The sequence below is a fragment of the Microtus ochrogaster genome, assembly GCF_000317375.1.
Source record: "Microtus ochrogaster isolate Prairie Vole_2 chromosome 14 unlocalized genomic scaffold, MicOch1.0 chr14_random_1, whole genome shotgun sequence".
NCBI classification, from domain to species: Eukaryota; Metazoa; Chordata; class Mammalia; order Rodentia; family Cricetidae; genus Microtus; species Microtus ochrogaster.
This window is the reverse complement of record NW_004949096.1, coordinates 30,749,707-30,762,652: the sequence shown is the minus strand read 5'-3', so window position 1 is coordinate 30,762,652 and position 12,946 is coordinate 30,749,707. Positions and strand designations below refer to the sequence as shown.

The following is a 12,946-nucleotide window of genomic DNA, read 5'->3' as shown; positions in this document are numbered from 1 at the left end:
GGAAAGAAACTAAACTTGGTCTTTCAAGTTCCCAGGGCCAAACATCTCCAGAATGAGAGAAGGGCTTGAGGGAATGACAACAAGAGACATCCCAAGTCTCAGAAATGTGGTCAGCCACCCAAACAGGGGCAACACCAAGCTCTGTGCCCCCACCCACCTCCTCCCTGTGGACTCTGCTGCCTGGAGATGGGAGACAGGCAGTTTTTAAGGTTTTGTTAGCCTTCTGCCTTCTCAGATTACTGATTCTCAACAGAGCCTCGGTGGTGACAGGGATCATGAGCCCCAGTCTGCATACTCTGGAGACTCGACTGGGAGGGCTCTGGGACTCCCCAGTAAGTCATTGAGTTAGAGAGCCTGGACTTGGGGCCTCTGGAGTTATAAATGGGGGGGGGCACTCCCTTAATCCTAGCACTCCGGAAGCAGAGGCAAAGTTAGCTAACAATTTCGCTTGAGGACTTTTCCTTCCTCTGCTCCCTGACACTTGACACAGCTTCCTTCTGAACAGTTAAACCTTTGCACCCTTCAGTCTGGTTCTTCCAGGGATAAGACTTGCCTGACCTCTGGTCTAAAAGCCCTTCCTGCTCCATTCCCATCCCTATGGCCTCCATTTCTGTACTGTTTGGTTTAGTTCAGGAAGCTCTGTCAGAACGGTGGTGCAGCCTCAGTTCCCGGGGACAGTCCCTTGAGGCATGTTCTGGAGAGCTGAACTGGCCTTTGTGCTTATGCTGCTATTAAAAACACACCCATGCCCCACACTTGAGCAATGCAGGCTTATAACGTTGTCTTTGCTCCCCATCCCCTACACGTGTATGTTTATGTGATCAAATGTGTACATGCACAAACATGTGAGTGTACCACCAGAGCCTTGAGGCTGTGGTGGGATGTCTGCACGGATCTTTCTCCAAGTTATTTATCCAGGCTACTTTTATTTATTATTTTTCTTGTTGAGACTGGAATTCATCAATTCCAGCTAAGACTGACTATTTCAGTGTGGTAAATTCTAGCAAACTTGGCCCAGGGGCCGCACCCTCACCCCTACCTCCTTCCAAGTGCCGGGATTAGAGGTGTGTACCACTATGCCTGGATTGGAGACTTCTGTAACCCAGGCCATGTTCATGCTAGACAAGTGCTCTAACAACCAGGCTACACCTCCAGCTCCTTGTTGAGTTTTAAAAAGAATGTTTAAACATTTATTTGTTTCTGTTGTGTGTATATGCACACACGTGTATATGTGTGTATATGCTCACACCCTGGTGTATGTGTGAAGAGATGGGGAAGAACTTGCAGGAGTCAAGAGTTTTACCACGTGGGACCCCAGGGATTGAACTCAGGTCATCAAGCTTGGCAGCAGCACCTTTACTCACAGAGCGTCTTTCCAGTCTCCCATTTTTTAGTATGTTTAACGATTTATTTACTTAAATTCTTTGCTTTATCTGGAATTTGGCATAAATATCTTCAGTGTCTTTTCACTTTTTGAGGTGAAATTTATGGTTTTTTTTTTAAGCTTCACGATGAGGTGTCATCATTATGTTCTTAGCAATGTCCTGGGGACCACATGGAGGGAGGCATGGCTGGAGTACGACACACCAGGGTGGCAGCTGCAACCTGAATAACAGATGCTCCAGAGACCACAAATCATCTGGGAGTAACAGTGCAATAGGGAATCCATGCTACAGTCAATAACGTGAGTATTTAAGGAGGTTGAGGCGAAGGCAAAATACAGGTCACTCCCCGTGTCCTTAAAAAATAAGCCTCACCTACAGGGATCAATCAAACCCTGCACTGGTCTATTTTTAGGTTGAACAGTAGTTAGGCATCCCTGGAGAAAACCATCTCTGTGCCAGGTTGCAGTTCCTTCAGAGTCTTTTGGTACAGTTAGTTTCTCCCCCTCCTCCTCTCCTCCTCCATTTGTTTGCTTCGAGACAGGGTCTCACTATGCAGCCCAGGCCTGAACCAGCTCTAAAGCCTCAGCTGGCAGCAAACTGGAGACAATCTTCCTGCCTCGGCCTTCCAAGTGCTGGGCATGGAGCTCAGGTGGCTGGGCACCTGGCTAGCGTGTACAAAGCCCTGGTCCAGACCACACACATGTCCATAGCCAATGACAGGGAAACATAATTGTGTTTTGCCTACAGTAAAATGCATACCTACATATCACAGTTCCAGCTCTTTCTGTGAAACTAGCTGAGACGCTGTAAGTCCGTGCCGTCTTGTGCAAAGGCGGGCTCACCCTTAAGGGCACCATTGGCAGCTGGGTGAGTGAGCTGCTTGCTGTAACCCATTGAGGCTCAAGCACCCTCAGGTGGACTTGGGGGAGCCTTGGATGCTCGTCCCGGTGGCAGCCTCCTCAGGATGCATCCAGAACTTTTCTCCCTACTTAGGCTGGAGTATCTAATGGAAGAAAAGTTCATCACAAATTCCTAAACCTGCCTTAAAGGACACCTTTTTAAGCATTTGCCCACAAATTGCAGCCAGCCTCATCAAAGTGTACTCAGAGTCTTAGTTAAATATACAGTTTATTTCTCTAACCCAGTCAAGAGGGATTTTGTTTTGCTTTTATTGTTTTTGTTTTGTTTTGTTTTGTTTTATCTTTTGAGACAAGGCCAAATTCTGGTGAACAAACTAACTTGGAATTCACTTTGTAGCCCAGGTTGGCCTTAAATCTAAGTCTCCCAAGTGCTGGGATTACAGGTGTGGGCCTTATAATCAGTTAAGAGTTTTCTTGTTTGTTTGTTCTTATTTTGTTGTTGTTTGGGTCAGTCTTGTGAAATCCAGTCTGGCTTCAAGTTTCCTAGGTAGCTGACACTTCCCTTAAACTCCTAACCCTCCCGTCTCCATCTCTCAAGAGTGAGGACCACTGGCCTGTGCTACCACACCTGACTAAGAATTTTCTTATTAGTGTTCTCAGACTTCTACACTAGCTCAGCTGTGAAGCATGCTGGTCCTTTAACAGGTGAGCAGGAAGCATTGCTGAGTCTTCAAAAGCTAGGGGAAACAAGCAGGCCCCGGCTGCCATGGCTAACCTACGTGGGAAGGACAGCAGCAGTCATGTGGTGGGTGTCAAGCAACAGGATGTCACTCTGTACACAGACAGTGGCTGGTTGTAGTCTTCCAGGACCTAGCCAGATCCCTAACTCTGTCCCTCCTTGGGGCTGAGCTGATCAGGTGGGAGGGAGGAGGGTAGGGGTTTATGCTTCTCTGAGAGCTCAGACTCTGACTTCTTGAAGCCTTGGGTCAATAATTCTCTGCCCACCATGCTGAAAGGAGACCATGGATGTTTTAGGGGCCAGCCCATCCTTATCAAGGAAGAGAGGGTCTCTGGGTCTCTTCTCCGTCCCAGGTTTCCCTTCTAGAGGCTTCTCTATCAGTGAGGGACACGACTGGCAAGGAATCCCACCAGGCTGCCGAGATGAAATGTCTTGAAGGTTTTACCACATGGGCCGAGTGTCTACAGAAAATGTCCAGAAGGCCGCAGGGAAGAGGTACACATCAGCATGGTTAAGAGACCGGGCGCAGTGCCATGACTGAAAGCTCTACAGTGGCTAGCTTTCTGAGACAGGGTTGTCTGGGCTTTTGTTTTCCTGGCTGCTGTGGGAAAACTATCAGCAATGCTCTAACAGCACTGTATGACTGTATGTAGGCATGCAGTGTAAGGCAGGGAGCATACAGAGTTAAGTTGCACTGAATGGGGACAGCTGAGATGAGCTCATTTAAAGAGGCAACAGAAGGGCTTGTTAGATTAGGAAGAATGGGTGGAGAAAGAGGCCTGTGGTACCCATTCAGAAGTGATCCCCGGGCAGTGAAGGGGTTTGGTATCTGTTTAGTGCTGCTCGGGCTAACGGCGGCTCATTTGGGAGTGTCCTGGGGTGGAGCTAAAACAGTGTGGTGTTCAAAAATGGTTCTAGAGCCCAGTGGTAGAGGCAGGTGGATCTCTGTGAGTTCGAGGCCAGCCTGGTCTACAGAGCAAGTTCCAGGATAGTCAAGAATACACTGAGAACCCTGGGGGGAAAAAGACAGAAAAGGAAAAGAAAAATGATTCTAGAGATGGCTTCTGAATGGAGCTTCTGGTTAGCATCAGCTTGTCTAGATCAGAGTTTTCACACCATTAATACAGCAATGTCTCTCGCTATCTTCTTCCCGAGGCCTGCACTTACACCAGGGGCCAAGCAAGTTCTCTGTTCCCCTGGCTCCTGAAAAAGGCTCAGTATCTGCCTTCCACCTGGAGAAAGTGGAAGAAGAGAATGAAGAGGAAGATGTATGTTCAGATCAGCCCCCAGATGTGGAGGAGGAAAGGAATGATCTCGGGGATCCAGCCATCCTGAGTGTCATCCAAAATACCCAAGTACCACGGCAGGTAGGGCTAGAGAGAGCGGTCCTGAACATCCACATTCCTTCACAGACTGTCACTCAACAATCCTCTTGTCACCTCTGCTGCTTTAAGACCCATTTTGAGTTACCATGGTTTATTTCAGGTATGATGCTGAGCTGGGGCTTTCTCCTTCTCCTTCTTCCTATCTCCCATTGACGCTTCTGCAGCTGTCCTTTACCTTAAATCGGGTCTGAAGCCAGGTGCCGTGGAGCACACCACACCTGCAATCCTAGCACTAAGACTCCTGAGGTGGAAACAGAAGGATCATGACTTGTCCTCAGTCCGGATTGCATAAAGAGACCCAGGCACAGACAGACAGACCAGGCGTGTGTGCATGTACTCTCTCACAAATACACAAACACACACACACACACACACACACACACACACGTGTGCCCTAAAATCAAACAAGCAAAAATCCACAAGGCTGGGGCAGGAGGCCACTAAACTGCAGTCCTTGCCTTGCAAATATGAGGACCTGAGTTCAGATCCCGGGAACACATGTAAACCCTGTATACAGCAGTGTGTCCCTGTAATCCTAACCAGTGCAATGGGAGGTAGGGACAAGAGGGACCTTAGGAGCTTAAGGCCAGCTTGTTCAGTTCGCCCAGCCTATATGGCCAAGTTCCAGGACAATGAGAGATCCTGTTTCAAGAAAAAGGTAGAAAAAGCCTGTAGACCAACATCTGAGGTCCTCCTCTTCCCTCCACACCACACACACACACACACACACACACACACACACACACGTGTGTGTGCCTCCAAGTTCATGTGGACTCAAAACCCCACAGGGTCCTGTGTCTCCCATAGATAGCCACCCGACTACTGGTCGTCCCTTTTGTTTTAGCCTTGTGTCTTGGCAGGCCATGCCTCGTATGTGATCCCTTACATGCACACAACCAGTGGAAAAAGACAAGGACTTCCAGTATAAGCCAGGTGACTTGGCCCTCCTGCAGCCTACCCCTAAAACGTTAGCCCTCTTCTCAGGAGGAAGAAGGGGAAGGCCAGGTTGTTACTCTCCCGGCTGCTGAAAAACTGACTTTGCTACCCCAGCCTTGTTCCCATGAAAACAAAAAGCAGAAGACAGTGTGGGGTCCATTCGAATCTGGCATTTCTTCCTTTCTGTTCCAGAGAGGCCTGCACGGTTCCTCTGGAGCTGAGGTCCTTGGTACCCTGGGGATGTCACAAGCCTCCTTGCGTTTTCTGTGCCAGGTGAGTCGAGTCTAGTCTCTGTCCTGTGAGGAGGTGACTGAGTGACGCAGAACATTTCCATTCCTGGAAGTGTTGAATGTCTCTTGCTTGCTTCATTATGTTCGGTCTACCCTTCCCCTTGCCCTGGAGATGAAGTGAGGAATTGGTATGGGGTGGACAGCCACACCAGGCAGAAGACAGGTGGTGCAGGATGGCCTTAATAAGTGCTACGGGAACAACTGTCACTCATACGAAACGGGACACGCAATAGATTCCTACTCTGACATTATAAAATATCTCAGCAGATAATCAAGTACTGAACTCAGGGGCAGGAAAGACACCGGCTGCCCATGAAGTACTTAATAGTGTAAGAACGGAAGACTGGGAAACCCCATAGGGAGAGCAATAGGGTTAATGAGCTCTGCTGAGGGCTTGGGTGAGGCAGAAAAAAGACTGAGGAGCCTGCCCTCAGTAGCTGAAGACAGAACACAAAAGCAGAAAAGATGTTCAAAAGCATCCTCCTCCCCCATCCTCAAAGACGGAAAAGGCATCTCCTAGGAGGTGGCAAACTGTCAAAAGGCAGGAAGCACGGTCTCCACAGCTGCCTTGAGGGTTTTGCAAAATCCTGGGCGAAATCACTGAGGGGAAAAGGCAAGTGAGAAACCCAGAGGGAAACGACCTGAGCAGGGGCAGCGTTCACTCCTCTCTCAGTGGAGTATCCCCCGCTTGTCCCCTGGACTATCTGGGGCCAATTCCTTTCCAGCCTCCATTCTCAAGAGCCAGCTTCCCAGCCTGCCACATGGGACCTCACCAGCCTTCACCGGATCCTCTTCTGTCCTACAACCCACTGGCCCCGTGGCCCCCTAAACTCAGGTACCAGGGACAGGCTGAGTTCCTCCCATAGGTCATAAGACATGGTGGCCAAGGACCACCTCCATTACCTTCTATCAGTTGCCACAGAAAAACACTTAGATATACTAATAAAAATCGGAAGCATAGTCCAGTCTCTGCTCCCTCACAGCTGAGGAAACAGAGCCCCGGGGGAATTAAAGAAGAGAGGTGGGCTACCCTGACAGATTAGGACTTGCTAACAACCATGCCAAAAGGTTGCCTATTGTGCCCAGATTGTCGGCATTCAGATTGCAGAGAACCATTTCTTGGGATGGGGAAATGAGGATTGCGTTGTTTTCTGCTTTTTTTTTTGGGGGGGGGGAGGTATGTAGACGCACAGGGCTGCCTTAGATGTTTACTGGAGCTTACCCGGCGATTGCACGGACAGTTGGGGTGCAGGACAGAAGTTTTCCACTCAGCTGATTTCCTTTTAAGCCTTCCCAGTCATCTGACCCAGCTTCACCCTCAGCACCAAAGGACCCTACTGCGGCAGAGGAGTCAAACCGTGAGGTAAGGCCTAGATGAGAAGCAGGGCTGAAGGGAAGTAGTCTGCACGTATACCTGGTATTTCCTTGTGACTAGCCATCATCCCCCACTGCATAATGGTACTCCATCACCATTGCCCAACACTGCACCTTTTCCAGTCCTTCCAAGAACACTCCACTGCCTGCTCACATCACCTTGGGAAGTCACAGTGGCAGGGCTTGCCTAAAGGGATGTTTCTACTGGCTTGAAGTCTCCTAGCCAAGAAGCCTTGGTCTCTGAAGCCAGACACCTATGCTAACCTCATGACCCGAAAAGAGAAGGCCTGGGTGATAAAGGTGCAGATGGTTCAGCTGCAGAGTGAGAACCCTCGCCTGGACGATTATTACTACCAGGTGAGCTCCCGACCCCCTCATCCCACCTTTAGACCTTGGCCAGATGAGTTAGGACTCCTGGGCCTTGTGACCCTCACTCCAACTCCTAGGGGCCACATCTGATTAGGTGCCGGCACAGTCAGTCCAAGAAAGAACCCATCTTCCTAAAGTTAGTGTCCCAAGCCCCTTCCTTCCTCGTCTCCTACGCTTTGGTCTAATGGAGTTATCGACTCTTTTCTAAATACCCAAGGCTGGTCTCTCCATCCTTTTGAGGGGTTCCCATTTCTACCCTGGAAATGTGGGCCTGTCCACGTCTGTGCACTTTTGTGAGCCTTCAGGATACCTTATAAACACCCACACCCTTTGCCTGCTCCCTGGACCCTCAGGGGTACTATCAGAAGCTAGAGAAGACACAGGCAGACAAAGAGCTGCTTGGGCAGAGGAACAGGGCTGAGTCTCTCAAGCTGGTCACGCCTCACATCCAGAAGGCAGAAATTTATGAGTCAGGTATGGCCAACTGCTGGCTTGGGCTGGGTATCTGGGTGCATGGGTGTTCCTGTAGAGAAACATGCTTCTCCCGGCTCTCTTACGCAGTGGTACGAATTGAGGGTTCCCTGGGCCAGGTAGCTGTATCAACATGTTTTAGCCCTCGCCGAGCTATTGATGCCGTATCTCACGGAACTCAAGAGCAGGTAGGACAGTGTGATCTTCCTAGAATTTTCCCTGCCCCTGTTGTCTAGAATGCATTTGTGTTTGGGGTTTAAACACTCTTACATCGTGACATACGGATGAGGAAGCAGCGCGGTCAGACTTTGTATCTAGCCTTTTCCAGCCGCACTGATGGTGTGACTGATGGCCAGGAACCCCTTGTGCCTAGGATACAGGAGCTGCAAGCAGTCAGAGGCTCCGAGTACTCTCCCTGATTGAGAAGGTGAGATAAACTCACTGAGAGATGGATGCTCTTGACTAAAATTTTAAGGATGGGCTATTGCTCAATTAACCACCTCTTCCCCCTCCCCGCCACTGTCGAATTCCCAGGTGTTCCTTCAGTTGCTAGAGATCGAGGAGGGCCAGAATGATGGGTTTCCACAGCTCTACCACTCGGGGGAACAGAGCAACCAGGTGGAGAAGCTCTTTCAGGCCTTAAAGACCCAGGGGCAGGACAACTTGGAGTGAGTATGAGAGAGTCCCACCTTAGCCTCAGAAGAGGAGGCTCAGCGGCTGTGGGGGCTGGCTGCTGGCACGAAGCCTTCTTCCCTGGCACAGGTCTCAAAACACTCTCCTCTCTCCCCTGTAGGGAGACAGCAGATAGCCTTCTGCAGGTGCTGTCTGTGAGGAAAGGGAAAATTCTGGTGGCTCGGCTGCTCCCCTTCTTGCCCCACGATCAAGCCGTTAGCCTTCTCCTGTATATCACCTACCATCTGCCTCTCCTGATCCTGAGGGACATGGCTGACCAGGTACTGCAGCAATGAGTGGCAAAGAGGGTGGTCTCGATGGGTTTGGGGTCTTTCCCCCGCTCTATCTCCCCTCCCTTCATAGAGATGCCAGCAAGAGATAGAGTAGTGTGCTACCCACCCCTCGAATAAGGAAGTTACAGAACGAACGACCATAGCAGCAGCAGATCATCTTCAGGTATGATGAGAGAGGAAAGTAGGTGAGCGGCCATGCAGGTGTGCGTGCCAGTGAGAGGAGATAAGGGTCCTCTGAGGAGGGGCGGGTCTCAGCAACGTCCTATAGAAAGCCACTGTAAGATAAATCAGTATTCTAGGACTCCATTAGGAATAGAGAGTCATGAGCAGTAGTAGGCCTGGTGAGGACCTGGACCACGAAGCTGTGTACAGCCCATCAGCCAGGGAAGGAACTGGAGGTAAAGATGAGGGGTTGAAGCTGTGGTAGAGTTGGGAGAGATACTTAGTGATTTTCTTGTAGGCTCTACACATTCTATTCAAACCTCTGGGAAAATACATCCATTATTTGACCTTCCATCAGCTCCTCCATGGACTTCAGGGTCTAATGTTGCTGCCCCCTGGCACCTCAGAGCGGCCAGTCTCTGTGGTGCTTCAGAATCAGGTAATATATCTGGGACACTTTTCTTTCCATAGATGGCTTTTTGTTTGATTTGTTGATTTTTTTCTTTTTTCTTTTTCTTTTTGGAGACAGGGTCTCATATAGCTTAGGCTAGCCTAGAACTCTCCAGCTAGCCAAGGATAACCTTGAACTCATGACCTTTATGTTGGCATGTGCCACCCTGACAGGCCTCCCATAGATGACTTCTCAATGGCCTACTAGAAATTGTAAAGAGGATAGTCTCATCTCTACACAGATCTTATCCTCAGTAGCACTTCTCAGTGTCCAGTGAGAACTGGACATGGTCTGCTTTTAGTATGCAGGAGGCTGAGGCAGAAGGACCATGAGTTCAAGATCAGCTTAAGCATCACAGTGAGGGTTAGGACACCCTAAACCTATCTCAAAACCTTCCAGGGAGCACAGGATCATCTGGACATAGCTTATTAAATACCAGGTCCTCGTTCCCACTCCCAGGAAGATAACAAGGAGCTGTGTGTGGGGGTGGGGGTGGCTGCTCCCCCATTTCCTCTCTCTGTTCTCTTCCTTTCCCCAACTCTTCTCTCCTTTTCTTTCTATACCGTCTGGCACTGTTGCATCTCAGTATGTGGTGAGACTTGTGGCAAATGCCACGGGTGGGAATGGCATGTGGTACAGGACTTCTTACCTCCTGGCATTTAGAAAAGAGAAGTACACATCTTGACTGGGGGGTGTGGCTCCATTGGTGGAGGGTTTGTGGGGTGTGCACAAAGTTCTGGTTTCGGTTTCTAGCACCACACAAAGCAAGGGTGGTGGTGCATATTTGAAAAAGAAAATAGAAACGAGGGTATCAGGGTTTCAGGGTCACCTTTGTCTTTATGGTGAGTTCAAGGCTAGCTTGGACTATCTGAGATCTCTGTGTGGCGGGGGAGGGGGAGGGGTGCCATATCTTTTGTGATGGAATCCCTGTGACTGCTGGTGGTAACCACTTCCACACCAGAAGCCTCAAAACTTTTTATTGTGTACCCTTTAGAGAAAAAAAAAATGGAGACATTTTGTTCTGAAGAAGAGATAAAAAGTCTTTTTCTTTGTCCTGAGCATCCAAAATAAGTGACAAATTAGGCACTTCCCATAGCATTGAACCCTGCCCCCAGTCCACAACAGCAAGTCTGTAAGTATTGCCGCTTTAGACTTGACAGACTGTGTTCATAGCTAGTGAATTCTCTTGTGCAATCTCCTCTGTAGCCTCTCTGCTGAAGGTGGTACTTCTGAAAGTGCGGCCCACAGACTACCCGAATCATTCCTCATCTACTGACTGACATCCCCCCACCCCCATTTAGTCAGCTCTCAAAGGCTTGTGGAAAGCTCAGGGCAGTGAGTTCTTTTTTAGCTGTAAAATCTGACCACACTTGTGGCATTGGTCTCCATCTGCACACGCAAGCCTGTTCTTCAGGAGGAAGCCAGAAAAACCAGAGAAGCCCAAAATGACTAGGTTGACCCCGTTTTGTCTCAAACTGTCTATTCTATCACGCACAGTTTGGGATATCTCTGCTCTATGCCCTGCTGAGTCACGGAGAGCAGCTGGTGTCCCTGGATCCTTCCCTCCAGTCCAGCAGTGACTGCGCAGCCTGGTAAGATGGCAAAGGCCTTGTCAAAATGTTCCAACATCGCTGGGTGTGCAGGGCGAGCCTGACCAAAGAGATCCTGAATAGCACATTAGAGGACCAGGGAGGAAGTTGGGCAGAGAAGAAGACATCCCAGAACTGTATCTTCTCCTGGCCCCACAGAGTATCCTACAATGTTGGTTTCCCATGGGGAACAGGGTCATAGTAATTAAAGAAGATACATTTTAGAGTCAAACAAACCTGTCTATTGCACTGTAACTTTGAGACATTTCACCTGTTACTCTGTTTCTTCATCTGGGAGTGGTGCTTTTAACTCCTTAGAGTTGTTAAGATCGGATAGGCATTACCAGGTATGTACCAAATGTACCCACGTCACCTCTCAATTGCTGACTGGGATGGGACCAGTGGCTGCTGGTGGATGCGGTTTCCTGAATAGTACAGCAGCTCTCTTCCTTCCCTCAGGACAGACTTGGTGATTCTGGTTGCATGGGAGATATCTCAGTTGCCCACAGCATCCCTGGCAGAGCCCCTAGCCTTTCCCAGGAACCTGCTTCCCCTCTTCTGCCATCACATGGACAAACAGCTAGTGCAGCAGCTGGAAGCCAGAATGGAGTAAGTGCTTACAGAAACAGTCACAGCCTCGTCTGGGTCTGCGGATCCAATCTCAGTGAAGCTGTGAGCATGGACAGTAATGTGCTTTAGACAGAGTTCTATGGGCCGGGCATGGTAACACATGCCTTTGATCCCAGCACTTCGGGTCAGAGGTGAGTTTTAGGCCAGCCAGGGCTACGTAGTGAGATATGAGACCCCAGTGAGATGGATGAGCAGGCGGACACACATGGAAGGCGGAAGTAACTCCTAAAAGTTGTCCTGTGACCTGCAAATGTTCACTATGGAGTGTGTGAATGTGTGTGAGTGTGTGTGAGTGTTTGTGTGAGTGTGTGTGAGTGTGTGTGTGAGAGAGTGTGTGTGTGAGTGTGGGGAGAGGGGTGGTGTGAGTGGGTGGGTTCCAGTGGGTGGGTGTGAGTGTGTGAGAGAGATGGTGTGTCTTGTGTACGTGTGAACAAGCATGTAAACATAGCAAAACATTAAAAAGTCAATCTAGACCCTCCTGTATTTGTGGAGTAACCAGGCTGGACTCATTAGGGTCCTTCATACTGTTCAGTCAAACCTTTGGTTTATTCCCAATGTTTGGTCATTTGTATGTGCTATTTCAGAGCAGTAATTCAAAAGTTGAATAATTCATTCAAAAAATAGTTGAGAGATTATTTCAGAATATCAGGAATAACACAGAGATAATCTCTGTCGTCTGAATTTTACTAGCTGTTAGAATGAGCCAAGCATGAATTAAACCATAAATATTTGTAAATATGGAATTGTTTGCAGTTAACTCTTGTTCTCTTTTTAGGCTTGCCTGTATCTACTGATTTATGAGTTCTTGAACTTATGTGTGAGAAGCTGAAATCTCAGAAATGAAACTACATCACATCACCTGCCTACAGTGATACAGTCCAAGTCATTTCCCATACTTTGTTATGTTGGAGGACCCTGCCATATTGTCATAGCCCTTCTTAAAAGCTAAGTGACTTGCCTAAAATTAAGGCATGACTTTAGGTATAATTAGAGAAACATCAAATGATATGTTGAAACTTGTTTGTAAGTTTAGAATTACAATGAAGACCATTTTTGTGAGTGTGTCAATATAAGGGGCAAGGCCTTGTTATATGTAATAAATATGTAATCTGGGACATTGCTTCAGTGTGCCAGACTTTATGTAAACCAAACAGCTGAGCTAAGGCTGAGAGATGTGGATGTAAGCATCTTCCTTGGCTTGGTTGCATTTTGTCAGATGAAGTCCTCCATTCGTCAAGGAACACTGGAGAACCTTTCATGCACCAGGCTGGGTTCCAGGTAGGAGGATAACAATGGCGCACAAGTCTCTGCTACTTTCAGATGTACATAGAGGCTGGGTA

The 12,946-nt window shown here is 48.7% G+C and overlaps 1 protein-coding gene across 1 annotated transcript; it reads left to right on the top strand.

Moving 5' to 3' along the window:
* The first annotated feature begins 3,406 nt into the window (after positions 1–3,406).
* On the top strand, positions 3,407–11,560 carry Patl2 (PAT1 homolog 2). The gene is given in 15 exon segments (XM_013352633.1): positions 3,407–3,422; positions 4,140–4,351; positions 5,498–5,578; positions 6,321–6,430; positions 6,884–6,945; positions 7,163–7,326; positions 7,692–7,812; positions 7,900–7,997; positions 8,183–8,236; positions 8,344–8,477; positions 8,603–8,762; positions 9,235–9,375; positions 10,885–10,979; positions 11,436–11,526; positions 11,528–11,560. Coding segments are annotated over 15 exon segments (1,572 nt in total).
* Positions 11,561–12,946: the final 1,386 nt, after the last annotated feature.